At 35.7% G+C, this 15,904-nt stretch overlaps 1 protein-coding gene across 2 annotated transcripts; it reads right to left on the bottom strand.

Annotated features, from left to right (window-relative positions):
• Nucleotides 1-24: 24 nt before the first annotated feature.
• LOC139966387 (myosin light chain 3, skeletal muscle isoform-like) lies at nt 25-14,932 on the bottom strand. 2 transcript variants are annotated; one of them, XM_071969328.1, is made up of 6 exons: nt 14,770-14,932; nt 12,251-12,290; nt 9,530-9,673; nt 8,740-8,913; nt 7,532-7,609; nt 25-1,021 (listed from the first exon to the last, which is right to left on the bottom strand). In XM_071969328.1, exons 1-6 carry the CDS (start codon nt 14,785-14,787, stop codon nt 978-980), a joined length of 498 nt encoding a protein of 165 aa, XP_071825429.1. In that variant the 5' UTR covers nt 14,788-14,932; the 3' UTR covers nt 25-977. The 2 variants fall into 2 exon arrangements, with proteins under 2 accessions (XP_071825429.1, XP_071825430.1); XM_071969329.1 differs by lacking the exon at nt 25-1,021 and adding an exon at nt 4,433-5,250.
• Nucleotides 14,933-15,904: the final 972 nt, after the last annotated feature.

Below are 15,904 nucleotides of genomic sequence, written 5' to 3'. Positions count from 1 at the left end.
CAAAGAAATATCAAAATGTCCACATTTGTTTTGGTTTTTTTCTTTCATTTTCTTTCATTTCTGATTATAAATACATAAACTGAAAGCCTAGCTTCCAGTGTTATCACCACATCACACAGTAAGGGGGAAGATAAGAGCAACTGGTATTTTAGAGTAATATAAACTTAAGGGAAAAGAGCAGTTATACACACTGAAGGGAATATGAGCTTGTGGACAAGTCTACCATTTACACGGAGAGAGTAGTGGTGGCGGTATACAACTGTAATATGCTAATAATGCAGTGACTGTGATCAAACAGAGATTGTATTATGTAATTCAGTTTAAATGCAACGAAATCAAACATGTATTTCAGCTATGGAACTCAACATACATGACAAGACTGCCTAACATATTTAGCAAATTCATTACAAGATGGGAAGAGATTGATCACATTGGATAAGCTTCCAGATCAAAGTATTCTGAATTCTTTTCAAATAATACATATTTTGAATGACAGGGAGTTGTGGCAATGTCTGGTAAACATACCCCATATAATTACATTAATAAACAAAAGAGTAACAAGGAATTCATCAAATCACATGTTGAGTTTTTCCATCCGACTACCAAATTGGACTTTCGCCCAAAGTGGTTGTTTGTGGCACTTCAAGTCTACCGTATTTTCTTTTCTACCTAATAATAATCAAACACACACAAAATTGACATCATGATGAAAACGTACAAAATATATTTCTCCAAAATGTCTGTCCTGATATCCAAGAAATTTATCCCTCCGTTCTTGCACGACGTTTGATAACGTTAAAAGTTAAAACTTCGCCACAGAAGAATGTACGTAATAGCATTCAATAAGACAAAGGGTTTTTGGAAACATCCGTAGTTGTCTTAAGTTGGATAAACGGTCCACGTTTTTGTCTTTCTTAGAGATGTTGCTGCCTAAATAGTGTTTTTTCAGTGTTCTTCTTAATAGGAGAAAAGGTGATTTAGATGTTTTCGAGAGGGTCGGACATCATGTGCTCAATGAATTCTGTTAAAAAAAGAGAGAGAAACAGAAAGAAAAAAACGTTACAATTTTTCAAAAATGTTTCGTAAAGCTACATTTTGCATTGACTAGTTTGCCGCAAGCGTGTCATACCATTCTTTGCCCTCGAATGTAAGATAATGATACATGAAGACACAATCAATTTAATGTATTTTCTACCACAAAATCAAGACAGGAATGATCAAATTAGGCATAAAATGTCAAAAATATTCCAACACGAAAAAAAGAAAAATATTAGAGTCAATTTGTGGGACACAAAAGTATCTGCATTCGACTAAATGTGTTATAACTCGTTGGTTAGAAGTAATCACGTGATAACATCCGCAACGCTCTGTTAGTTTAATTGAATGGTATCAACTGAAATGTAAAACGTGGCTTAGTGAAACTTACAATTAAGTTACAACTCAACGCAAAATGCAGCTTCACCACGATGAAGACCTTTGGGGTGGGGGTGAGGGTGGGGCAAACTGACGAACGAAACATTGGAATTTTGTAACTATAAAAAATAAAAAACATTTGGATTATTTTCAAAGCCTCGTGTCCACTGAATTACGTAGTAAATAAAAAGCGCATGGAAGGATCTAAAATACTTTGAACCATCGTAAAATAATTTCGTTCGTTATAGTGCTATAGATACGCGAACATTTCATTTTTATTCTTCTTTTCATTTTCGTTTTAGAATTGTTTGCAGAGTCACATCGTTGACACTACATAATCAACAAATATAAACACGTAGAAGAACAATGGAAAACTGACTAGGGGAATAATCATTTAAAAACATTAAAAATAGCAAAGAAGTATAACGAGATTCGAGACAATGAGGTCCTGACGTCAAATTTCTTTGTTCTTTTCAAATTTTTAAAATGAAATTAATTAGTGCAATAATGTTTCATGAATTATTCATAAGTAATGATATATCATAAACCTACCTTTTCTATAAGTTTTACATCTAACGAACCAAAAAGTGAAACAAATCTTACACAAATAATGAGGATTACAAACCGTACCATAAACAGCTTATTCAAAAAATGGTCATGGACCAAACTAAAACTCAATTCCAAAGCCAACTCTGCCTCCGATATTCCTCTCAGTCTGGAGTCCCCTTTGCTCTCTCCTTCGTGGTTGGTGAAATCGTGGCGATGTCGTCACAATTGATTTAACACTTGAAAATTTACGTCCAACGTCTTACATTGCCGTAACCAGAAATTGCATGATGACGGGAGGTTGTGAGCCCCTATGAAACAGTTATTTTGTCCTCTAGCCCCTCCCTCCTTCCCCTCCCCGCCTTCCCTCTGTCATGTTATCAGTCAAACTTAGCAAATATAAACCAGATATCCATATCAGCCAAACTGCTCACCACATTCAATTATAAAGGTAGCAGTACCTTTAAAGTGCATGGGTCAGTTTCCGAATCTTTCATTAAGTGTTGCATGTGTAGGTATTTAGCGAAATTAAAATACCGTCTTAAAAAGTTGTATTTTAGATAAAGGCTTGCTTAAAAACTTCTTGCCTATTGTGCTACAGTCAATTAAGAACAACTACTGGATTATGTTTTGTTGCCAGAGGGTATTTTGAAAGATAGTAACTTAACATGGTTCTTCGTAAGAAAGAGTTTCCTATTTTATTTATTATTTTTTGGGAATAAAATATAGAAGCGTTACTTACGTATTTAATTAACATTCTGTATTTATTTTTGGAATTGAAAGAGAAGCACACTTGACCTACATGGTTAACCTATATATGTGATAATGATATGTGTGTATGTAATTAATATATAGACAAAGGATTAGCCAGTTACGTGACAGTATGCCTCTGATATTACTTATATATACAATCCTGAAACCTTGAAACATGGATGTTTTTGGAAGCATTTTTTGCAGGTATGTTGATCTGTCACATATATTATATAGTGCGATGATGATGGTTTGGTGTGTCCCGTCCTTCAATTATGGCCAATGCCAAACCATTTTACTTTTCACATAGGGAAATTCCGATTACGTCATTGCTAGAATTATCATCCGTATACGCTGCAAGGGGGATGATGGATATTCAATTGGCATATTTTTATTTTTGTAATCTCACTTAAACGTGTATACCGGTATTCAAAACGTTCACGGATGGACTAATTTGTGTCCCAAAGTTTATTCTAAATAAGGACCTTATAGCAAAGCATACTTCTAAAGGAATTTTGAAGGATTCGAGATTGGCATGGTAAGGAGGAGCAATCCCTCCATTTTTTTTATTGTATACAAATCATGTATAAGACATAATTTATTGAATTTCTCTTAGTTCCAGGTTGAAAAGATTGTAGGATATGTTCTTGTCTGTGCTACGAATTGATTTTATCTAGGCCTTTGTTTTACAAGCCATGTCCAGCTATGTAACCGCATACACTATGTGATACACCTTCACATATAAGACCGTCACATAGGGGGCGAAAGTTATCTGGATACAACCCCCCCCCACCCCCCTTAAAAAATTAATAGTAATCAAATAATCTAGTTTATTATGCGACGTTGCATCTAGCTTTAATATGATTGCACCATTACACAACGTGTTTCATAAAGTTAATACAGACCTGTTAACTGCTTTAGTAATTATTCTGTTGTTTGACATATTATGTTTAGCTAGATCGTTGTACACGAGTTTTAATCAAATTTATGTTAATTAAATCTAAATAAATTACTATTTGTAAAAGAATGAATAGTCAGATAACCATTAATCCGGAATCCAAAAAAAAAAAGAAGTTCCAGGTAATCAAGGTTTTTACCTGTACGCACATGTAATTATCATATAACGATAGCATTGCGTTTGCTTATGATAACCATGTAACCATGACTACACAACCACAGTATTGCGTAATTAACCCTACGCACTCCCCCCCCCCCTCCCCTCCTTACAATGTTATGTGAATGTTTTAGTTCACAAACCTAACCAAAATGTATTATTTAGAAAAGCGGATGAAAGGACATCCATGAGAAAACTCAGGTTCAAGACAAAGGAAAAAACTAAAGATAATTTCATCAGAAAGTTTCGTGTAAATTTTACTTCACTGTAACAATACGTAGGACATATCTAAGAAGTAACCAATTTTCCAAGTCAACCAACTGTATTATTGCGGTCTCGACTTTGTTTTCGGTTGCCATAGTGACGATGATATTTGTTTCAATATTCTTCTTCTATTTTCACACACTCACACACACAATCACACAAACACGCTCACATCAAAAGGTAAACTTTTTCTCTCAGTTTACTATAATACACTTTAAACAAGTATTTGTTGTATGAAGAATAACATAACGTAGTATTGCTTTCCATAACGTTTTAGTAAAATAATGCAACTGAAAGCTAAATGAAACGTTTTTCAGTTTTCTCCTTTTCCTTAATTTTGTTGTAAACAGTATCCAACAGTCACTCAAAATAAAGAGATAACATGTATGACGATAAGGATTTGCACCACAGTTCATGTAAATGTTCACGCATGATATGTCCAATCGGATGCGTAGTTTTCAGAGCAAAATATGAATATTCAACGGAAGGTACATATTCAAAATGAAATCTCGAATTAATGTCCATACATATGTATGCTTATAAGTGTATCAGGTTCAAGAGCCCCTAGGATCACCAAAATTGGTCCTCCTTACACCAAAGTTACATTCAACAGCTGATTGATGGTTTTGCTGCACTGATTATTCGTATTTTTTGTTTGAAGAATACTATAGATTGCCTTTCGGGTACATGTCATATCATGAGCTCATGCAAAAGTATAAATTAATTCTTCGCCACAGCTACGTGAATATCTAAATATTCATAAAAAATAAAAGCAGTTTAAAAAGATGACGTCATCAATAATAGAAAAAGACAGATCTTATTACAGGTGTGAAGTGTAATGTACTTCTCAGATTTTTTCATAATTCAAAAGTTTCTAAAAGAAATCCTTCCACAATAGTTATTTGATTCGGCAATGTGTTTACGATACCAATATGATCTTAATATGATACGGGAGACCCGTGTTAATGTTGTATCCCTAAGATTGTATAAAACTGTACTACTCAGACGTTTGTCCACAGTAGACGAACAATACATGACAGTACTCGGAGACGCAGTCTGGAGTGGGCACTGCAAGATAGTATCCTGGAGAGTGTCGCCGCTAAACCTGCCTGCCGCCATCTATTCCATGTCCAATGGATCTGTTGTGATATGTTTGATAAAGTCTAACCAAAGAGGGAGAAAACACGAAGGAAAGAGGTAGGTTGGAAGAAATCATTTATGCCATGCCAGAGAAAAGCAAGGAAAAAAGCTTAAGGATAAAAACTAAACAAAATATGTCATGCAAGGTTTGCATTAATATCACTTCACATAGGATCAGAAATATTAAAATTATGGTAAAGAATCTATCAGTGACCTATAGACACGTGAGCCTGACGGGATTCAATTGAAAACATCCATTTTATTCACCAGTTCTGATATAATTCAGCTACAATTTGGTCACAGTAGTAAAAGGTATTTTGCGGTGTCTGATAATACTAGGACTTAGTTGAAACCCCTTCTGAATACCTTGTCCTTAAAATGATGGAATCTATCCTGTTTTCATTGGTGAAACTCATCACTTAAGAACACTTCTTTCAAAAGTTTTATTTTATTTTTTATATTTTTGGTAGAAATGTTATTGCGAATAAAATGTTTTGAACTATAGATTCAGCAATAAAATACCAGTTATTTAGATAAGCGATTTCAAATACCGGAATATTCCGCTAAATTTTTATCATCGACCTATGACCCCAAGATGTCATTGTGCTTCCTCACCTCACAACTAGGCCACTGATGTTAATTGAAATCAATAAATAAAAATTAAGTCATATGGGCGGTCTACTGTATGTAATAAGTGACACCATATTAAATCAAATAGATAACAAAATAAATTGGTAAGGAGTAAATTAGTAAGGAACTGACATAGTAGAGAGGTACTTACAATATGTGAAAACAATAAGTTGTAAAAAGATAAATTAGTAATAGGAAAATTTACGCTTATAGTTCAAACTATTTGCAAGGTAAGTTTTATCTTTCTTCGACAAACAACAGAGAAAACAACCTGACTATCTAGATTGACAATTTTTTTTAAACCATTTTTCCACCCCTTTTCCCCCCTTTGCCCCCGATTACCAGAATAGAGTCAAAAGCAAATTTTCCAAAGTCTCAGTCATATTGTGTAAAACAGTTTAGACCTTGTCATTATCTCGAATACAAATTAGTCCTCAGAAAGCAACTACGTATATTATAAAGTTCGAAACGCCAATATTCAAAATTGTTTCTATCACTTCACAAAATTTCAATGTTCAAAACACTGAATCTGATACTGTCAGTTCAATAATCATCTTACATGAGTTACCCGCATCGCACCCCCCCCCCCACCTATTCCCCGTCCCGTCCCGTCCTCACCCATCCCTCTCCCCAGTCTCCAACCTTAAATTTGATTTTATCACAACAAATTGTCTCTCTTCAAATTCATGCTGGGAGTTTTTTATACCCCGATGCCCAGCATGCAAGGGTAGGTACACAACAATTTCTTCCATTTTTTAAAGGAAAGAGGTATTAGGAGGTAGGTGTGGAGAAGGTTAAAAGCATTGGTATTTGGAAGGATTCAAATATTGCAATTGTAATACACGTTTCTATTAGATAATAAATTTAAAGCTTTTATTCCTACTATTGATCAGTTCCATTAACAAATCAAAAGTCATTTTCGATCGATAAAGCAACATCGAAATTTAACAAAACACTTCACTTTCGCATATCTTCACGAAATCTAGATAATTTGGACTATTGTTATTCAATTTACCGATAAATCATAAAAGCCAATATTTTCGAAAACCATTACATTTGCATCTTATAGCCTTTCAAGAATTAAAGGGTGTGTGCAGGTTATGAAGCCGGGAAAAGAAAAGCTTAAGAAAGGTAAGGAAATTATAGACAAAAACTTGGGGTGAAAATAAAGAAGGGATTGAGTTTTCGTCATCGTTTGAGGTCAATGACTTTTTGTTTTACCTTTTGGTCATATATATATCATTATAACAGACAGCGTTGTTCAAATAGTTCGTAATCTGAGGAAAAACTTTATTCAACTATTGACGATATTATTAATGTTTCTTGTAACCTGTTTTGTTGATTTAAAATCATTAAATCTAGCTTTCGATAAAATTAACTCTCATGGTCCTATGCTTTAATAATACGTGGTGTAATGTATGTTTACCTTTCATTTAAAACACATTACCTTTTTCTTAGATCCACACTTCATTAATCGACAAAATTAAAATCCTTGCAATAATGTTAAGGTTTTAAGGATATCCATCTCTGTGAAAATTTAGTTTGTTTACCGTTTAATAAATAGTACCCAAAATGAACAAGAATATATGGTTTGATAACCCTTTGTATTGTTACAAAAATGTAATATATTTTTTAAATTTTGAAAAAATAGTGAAATATTAGTTTTGATCTTACCTTCATACTTCAGGTTTCCATGGGGATCTATGTGTTTAGATATGAGGGGTTCAAGCTCATCCTCTCGCAGTCTTTCAGCTGTAAAATACAAAAACAAGATTTCGTCATATTCATTTTTTTTTGCCCCATAAACCTGTGCAAGTAAACTATTTTAATTAATATATATATCCCTTTAGCTTAGATGTATTCCAGGGCCAGGCGCGTAGCCAGGGGGCGAAGGGTGCAACTGCCCCCTTCCTTGAGCATACTTTTTTGGTACTTTTCTATGATATCGCTAGTAATTTCAAATTGAAAATGCTTAGATGCAACCTGCAAGGCCTGGGAAGTGCCATTTACAGCGATCTGGGTAGCATTTACGGCCAAAATTTTCATGTACGCTTCCCGCCAACTTATGATGGCGCTACGTTTAGATAGTTTCCAATGCCGAATCTACGGCTCTGATAAATTGCCTACAGGTTCGCCCCTCCCTTGGCAAATTCCTCGCTACGCGCCTGTCCAGGGTACTGCAATTTTCGAATCGCCTCTCACCGTGAAGGGATGGGCTGTTATGATGTCAAATTTACACAGAAATAGTATTGGCAATGACGTCAAAAATATAAGTAATAATTTAGCTGTAATGTCGAAAAAAGATATATACAGAAAATGCTCGAATTCGTTTCGATAGTAAGTGATTTGGCCTTACAGTTTTAGGTCTCCCGTAAATATAATAAGTTCCTCGTTGTTGGAAAATTAAAAAACATACGTAATTAAAAAAAAAGAGTACCCTTTCGTTGTAAAAATGTAGTTAGCAAGTGCCATTTTCTTGAAAAACATTAAAATACTAGAATTTATGATATGGTTTGCACCTGCAGAAGATAAGGAAATTGCTGAGTTAGCTGTGTTATTTGCCTTTACACTAAAAAAAAAAAGTCACATATCTCACTGCTGCTTGAACTTTAGGCTCCTCCCGCCAATCAATTAATGGTTTCTTTAGTAGAATTAGTATATCTTTAGCTCTGCCTTGGCATAGAGCACTCTTTGTGAATATTGACCACCATTCTATGTGATATATATATATATATATATATATATATATATATATATATATATATATATATATATATATATATATATATATATATATATATATATATACTATATATTATGCTTACTTACTATGCAGTATATATGTCCTAACAATGCATTTCTCCGTATTGTTTTGTTCTTACCTAGCGTACAGAGTACGTGGGTCATTTCACCAGCATTTACTTGACCGTTATCCTCTTTATCGAAAACTTTGAAACATTCAAAGAAATCATCCTCTGTTCCTTCCTTGCCTTCTCTCTTGGCTATCCTACAGGTTTCAAGCATCGGGAAGAACTCCTCCCACGAGACCCTGACAACTGAGGAGATTCAAGACAGATAACATGAATGAGCTAAAAGGCCGTATAGAATTGACAAACGGGAAAGTAAGAAAAGTTTAACTTAAATTCATAATAATATTAATAATGCTATATATGATTTCACTACGATACAGTAAATTCCATATAGTTCAGCATGGAACAAACCATGAATATACTTACAATAGATCGTGTAGGGAGTTAATTTCGCAAACACATATATGACGCGCAGCATTTCTCACAATATAGGAAGCAATGCACAATAACAATGTAAGCCGTCATAAATTATTCGAAAAATGGGCAGCTCTGACGTAGAAGGGGAGGGGTGGGGGAAGGGTGGGGTCAGTAATCAGGGAATGGGCTATAGTCCTGGGTACTGCGATCAATTAGGTGCCGGGGAATTATGGAACACATTAAGATGTATTCTCATTTTAATATTGTATTGAAGGAAAATCAAGACCTCAAACGGGTTAAATTACTGCCATGATTGGCCTAACCTTCTGCCAATGACCCGATTGGGGACGGGGGAGGGGGTGGGCGAGGGTGAGGGCGGGAGATCTCAGTGACGTCATCGAATGCCTTGTGTTCATCCCGATGACGTCCCGATATATGTACTTACACTCATCTAGTTTCTCTCCTGCTACACTCTTTACCAGAGCCTCTGTTGGGTTGAATCCCAGGGCCCTGATAATGTTACCAATGATATTTCCCTGGACCTTGTTGTCACCCTTGGTGTCAAAGAGAAGGAAATTCTCTCTGTATTCTGGATGGAAAAAAAACACACAAGAATATGAACAGTGTCAATACCTGTATAGCCTAGAGGATTGTCCATGTCATTCGAGACCACTGTGGTCTTGTATAAACGCACGGTACTTTAAATGTCGTCCGTTTACACGGAACCTTGTCTGATTCGATTGATATAAAATGGGTTTGTTACACAATATCATTCAGGGTAATATATTTCATGCGCATTGACATGTTCTAAGTCACACTTGATGCGAGATTCGAAAATGTGTACGCAACAAAGTTGCTGCACTTATTACCTCTATACAGAGCATGTACTGCAGCCCGTGGTGGGGAGGGGGAGGGGGGGGGTGCGGTATGCGTGTTCCATTAAACATAAAACTTCACAGTGTATAGAAAGGTTACATAAAGGCCTATAAGTATAGTTATGAAATCTTTCGGATAATATCAGCTTCTAAAACAACTATATTGGGGCCCACATTCCAGCATCATCAAATTCCAACGATTTCTTAAAATAAATATACCTTCACATAGGAAGTAACGCTTGTGATTTACAGACATGGAGAATGATCAATTAAATGTAAATTTGTATTTATCGAATTTTAAATTAAAAAAAAATTAAGAAAACGGCAGCTTATACGCCGACCATATTCGATTTCTTTCAACTATTTGGGAAAAAATTACTAATTCTCTGTAGGGCTACAAATAAAAACGAACTTTAACTGAACATCGACTTTAACAACTGTTCACATAGATTCAAGAAAGGAAATAATGGTATGTGTACTTTTTAAGATTCCTGTAACTGATTTCCAGTATCACGAATTATGCATGAATTCCTCCACTCTCCATTCCCCCTTCTCTTCCTAAACCACCCACCCTACCCCACCCTACCCCACCCACCCCAACACCCACCCTACCCACCCCAACACCCACCGGCACACCCACCCACCCTCCCAACCCTAGCACACCCTACCTCACCCACCCCTTCAGGGACATATGCTGCATTTCTGTAAAGTTACTGACCAATACCTCTCCTCCTATTTAAAAAAAATATTAGTCATATAACTAATTAACGTATTCATGCCATTGTTATAAACCGCTTTCTATTTGTTTAACACTAAGTTAACGATAAGTTCCGATAACTATATTTTATTATGAAGATGGAATTTCTCCTGCTCCCGTCCCTTCTGTTACATGTTACGTAGGAAGTAACCAATCTAGAAATCACCCTATACCTCTAATCCGTTTATCAAAGTCATAACATTTTACAGGTCAGCCGTCGCATAACTGTCTCCCTTCTACTAATTTGGCTATGGCGTATCCGTGGGATCATCCGCGGCCAAGCTAACCGAACGTGTCAGGCATACTTTGGTTTTGCTGCGGTTAACGATTGCTGGTTTTCATACGTTACTAATTGAAAGGTTAAAGGTGAAATATGCAATCACATTACCCTATATGATAATTAAAGAAGACAGAACGCGTATCGCGTATTCTGTAGATGATGAATTAAAGCTATTTAATTAGCTTTCATTTTGTGCCATGTTTCATGTTTCATGTATCTGTGTCATTTCATGTATAGGCCTATACAGCTAATTACAAAATCTAATTCTGATGACGTCATAAGGTTTCGCTGACCTAGAAGTATCTTCAAGGTAACGTTTATATTTAGTACCGAAACTTGAGGGTTAAATAGTTTACAAGATAAATGTACAATTGTTCAATAGCTTCTTGTTTTGTTTTCATGGATTGACAAGTCATATTGCTAGCTGAACCGATATGGTTCCTTCTATCGGCAAAAATAAAGTATCTGTTTAAATGCGAAACATAAGTTAACCTTTGAACTATTCCTTAAAGATGCTGATTTTTGCCTTTGTCATAATCACATTGCAGTGATGAAGTCCCGAGGAGATTTGAGTTTTAGCTTAGACTTCCCTGTAATGACCTTGGATCTATTGTAGAATTGCCGTAAATGTGTTCAAAACGATTGAAGCAAAATGATGATTTAAAGTAACAGATTGTAATGCCTGTTATAGGGTACTATAGTTCAGACTGCTTCTATCTGATTGACAACTACCAGTAGGTTTATAAGAACTAGGGATACCACAAATATCACACTTACATTATGTGCCAAAATTGTTGTCGAACAAATATCCCTTAAGTGTCGTTAAACAGCTATTCGGAGGTAAATTAGATGTAAATATAGGCTATTATTAAGTTAGTTTATCCGTCGTCGGGTGAGCGACAAGTTGGCCACCAGGAAATTGATTGAAGCGAACATGGGACGGAACGGAAAGCTACATGATTGGTGCCCCACAAAAGAATTCAAGAGTGAGGGGTGATTTATGGCTAATAATAGAACAGCGGAAGTATGTAATAATTTATTGCAAGTATACCCTGCACTAACTGGAAATAACTAGTTGAAAATATTGCGTGTGCATATTAGTGATTCTGCCATATATATATGTAAAATTGATTACAATTGCGTTGCCTAGCAACAACATGCAATATTCACACTTGTAGAGTATTTCTTTCCCTTCCAGAATATCTGCGAGATCAAGCCAAGTATGAGATATTATTTTATTTAATTACTACATACCTTCTATCTCCTCGGGAGCTAATTCACGGGGTGCTCCTGACTGTTAGTTGAGAAAGGGAAAAAAAAACAAGAAACCATCAGTCAATATAATTATTCCGAGGAATAAGCTAACAGATTGAAAAACTTGAATTTTGTTGTAGATTTTCTTCATCCATAGCTGAGAGTCAATAAAATGTTCTGTTGTAAAATAGAATTTCAAAATGTTGATAATGAGGTATCTGGCAACAGTGGGATCAATAACATCACCAAGCGAATGACTAACAAGTCTTGAGAGTTGTGCAAGTTATGAGCTGGAAATGAAATATTTCAGAAATTTCTTTAAGAGTTTTAATTTACGAATGTTGTTAAAGCTACCTTTATATTATCCATCGAAATCAGAGTAATATCGATGATATTGCCTATAAAAATAATCTGTTAGAAAACTGTAAACCAAAAATTCGAATTGTACAAGAAGGGTAAAGAAAAAAAACAGCAACACAAATAGTACAACCGCCAGTTACCACTCCTGAGTCTGAGAAGTCTCTTTGTGAAAGAAGTTTCTAGCAGAATTTTGGAAGGATTTGGTATAAGTAAACCAATGGATATAAAAGAGGGGATGCAACAGAGAGTACAGCATCCGTTAAATGAAATCATAAAGATAATATCAGTAATCTCCCAAAATTATGATCGACCACTAATAATAATAAAAACAAATTAGCCACTTTTGACTGCCAGTCTCAAGGCACTTTAGTAACTGGGATATTTAAGTGTATAAATTAATCGCCCCCCCCCCACCCCCTTCGATACATGGGCGAGAACAATTTGGGCAGTTGGAGTGTCTTTTACTGTATACCTTCAGAAACTATCGGCATTATAGCATATTTAATCTTAGGGGTAAATACAGAAACATTTACATGAGTCATTGACATAATGTAATGCACTGCGTCAAATACTGGTGATCATGGAAAAGGGGAGTGGCAGCCTCGAAACCGATTCCCGTGTATGGGGGGGGGTCTAGATGCGCCCCTTGCTGTAAAGAAGGCATGACATGGTGTATTCTGAGGCATACATACATAAATTAGGTCATTAAGTCTACAAGCACGGTCGGTTCTAAATGACTACTTTTGTCTTTGTTTTTGTGGGGTTGAAAAAGAGGGAAGGGGAAGGGGCGGGGGGGGGGGTGGATGTACACCCACACACTATGATAATTTCCGACTTTCAAGCAGTATGCATTCGTACGTATAGTTCACTAGATATATCAAACCGTTATATTATTCAACTTATAGTACAGTAGTATAGTATAGTATAGTAATATGTTACCATAAGATATTTCTTCGCGCAAAAGGGAGAGGGAGGGGAATCAGGCGCCAAGTAATTGACCAAAATCACTCGATGGCAAAGCCAACTGTTGCCTGTTATCTTAAATGCAACTTAGGCTATCGTCCTATGCAGCTAGGTATTGTAGTAGACTGATATATAGTCCTCGGTCAAGTATTGATGTTCGAAGAAACAACTTAAAGCAACATAAAAATTTACATTCCCGAGGTTCGTCGTGACGATTTGTGACGGTAATTGCAGCCAAATAACTGAACATGTAAATACAAAAGTTTAGTTTAAGAAATTTAACACAGACTTAAGGTGAAGTTGGAGAAAAGGGGGAATGATTAAAACTAAAATCCAATCCATATTCATGGCGACACTTTAATAGGAAATCACTTTGCTGAATTAAATGCAGTAAGAATTAGTCTTAATAGTTCAGTCGTTTTGAAATTTGAAAATGTTGACCTTTGAAAGTGAAAGCTTTTGTCCCCTTATATGGACGGTAGTCTTAACCTAGGAGGATATGACGTCATTTCTTTGAGATCAAACTCCAATTCAGCAGCAGAAAAAAAAAGTCTAAATTGTTAACAGAATGATCTAACAATACAAAAGATCACGTGATCAAAGGAAAGCCTTCTCGAAATAAATTTGATTAGTTCCATTTAAATTGTGTTATACTTAAAGCTAGAACCAGAATGGTTGCAATGATATCATTAATCGGCAATAGAAGGTATTGTTAATAAACAAGTTAATATAAGACTTATTACTTACACCGTAACTCTTTACCTGTTTTTGCTTTGAAAGGCCATAAAAACACCATTTATTCAGTAACACATAAAACATCATTTGTAAACTTCACCAAATATTGAAAAAGGCAAACAAATAACAAAGTCAACAATATCGCTTTAGTGATATGAATTGTACAAGAAATATGAATTGTTGAAAACAATTTTGGGTAATATTTCAAAGAGAGGAATAGAAATAGAGAATCAGTTTGTTGAAGAGAAATTATGATCGTCAACGGTAAATTATGTAAAATGGTCACGTGATGTATTTATAATGTGTTTCAAAGTTAAACAGCTGGATAGCAGCATTGACAGGCTTTATACGTAAAGATCAAACAAATTATAAATTTTAATAAATTAAGGACAGAAATATCTTATGCTACTGGGATTAATAGAAAAAGAAACCAAAGAAAAGGAAATCATAAAATGGCTCACCTTCTTTTGTTTACTCATCTTGAATGGGTTTTTATTTAAGTCCTTTTGTCCGACAAAGTTTAAAAGTGAGGTAATAATTTCTGTAGGAGACAGTGAAGCAACGAAGGTCCACTCACAAGCTGAAGGGTATGCCCACTGAACGCTACCAAAGCTACTTCCAAAAGAAGGAGAGGAAAGCGCGGTGAGAGCGACGTACGTATATCGAAGGTATGCGAAGCATGCGCGGAATGTGCGCAGTGCAGGCGTACTTCATATGGGAATGGTACGGTGGAAGGAGATAGCACTGCGCAGCTCAGATGACAAGCAAACTATTTATGCTAATGAGGTTTTGTCGAGGGAGAGGCGAACTGTTGGATATATTTTCCGAGTGCAGTTATATACTAATACAAACTCTTTTGTAAATTCTCCGTAGGAACATTGACGTCATCCAAAGTATAGATTCCGTCATAGAGAGCTTTTTTATTTACATGTGTTTCAATATTGGACAGACAGTTGGAACAATTTTCCTAATGTTAATGTCACTCAACTGGGTGATTTTGAAGAGTGTTCATAATTGTAGCAAGACATTAAAATGTAATTTTGATATCTTCAAGTTTGTCGCTAGCTGTATACGCGATCATTCGATGACACATATAGAAATATTAGCTCTACTGGTATGCACCATAGTATCTTCAAGTATGATAGAAACTAAATACACGTCAATGCATATAGATGATGTCTCGTGACAAGTTGGGCGGAGGGGGTTGGGGTGTGGGAGGGGGGGGGGGGGGGGGCTGGTGCAGGGGTGATAAAGGAATCTAGGGCTACTTGGTTTTGCTGTTTATGTAAAGGATAAGATACTTAATTGAGCTTGGTAATCGTTTAAATTTGAATAAGAAATAAAACTAAAAAGCAAAGCCTTATTTATGCCTTAAATTTTATAATGGAGTTGTTATACAATTACACTCTAAGCAAAATTGTTACAGAAGAAGGTTCGCTTTATATGAGTGTAACATCAACCATAAGTGAGATGAGTAGACACCATTGTGAGGGGGAAGGATGGGACTGGGATGGGAATGACTGCACGTTCCACTAAGTAGTCAAATAGTCTGGTTCGAAAACAAGAATAGATCTATATTCACACACCCCCCCCCCC

The sequence above is a fragment of the Apostichopus japonicus genome, chromosome 4, assembly GCF_037975245.1.
Source record: "Apostichopus japonicus isolate 1M-3 chromosome 4, ASM3797524v1, whole genome shotgun sequence".
NCBI classification, from domain to species: domain Eukaryota; kingdom Metazoa; phylum Echinodermata; class Holothuroidea; order Aspidochirotida; family Stichopodidae; genus Apostichopus; species Apostichopus japonicus.
This window is presented reverse-complemented; position numbering and strand designations above follow the sequence as displayed.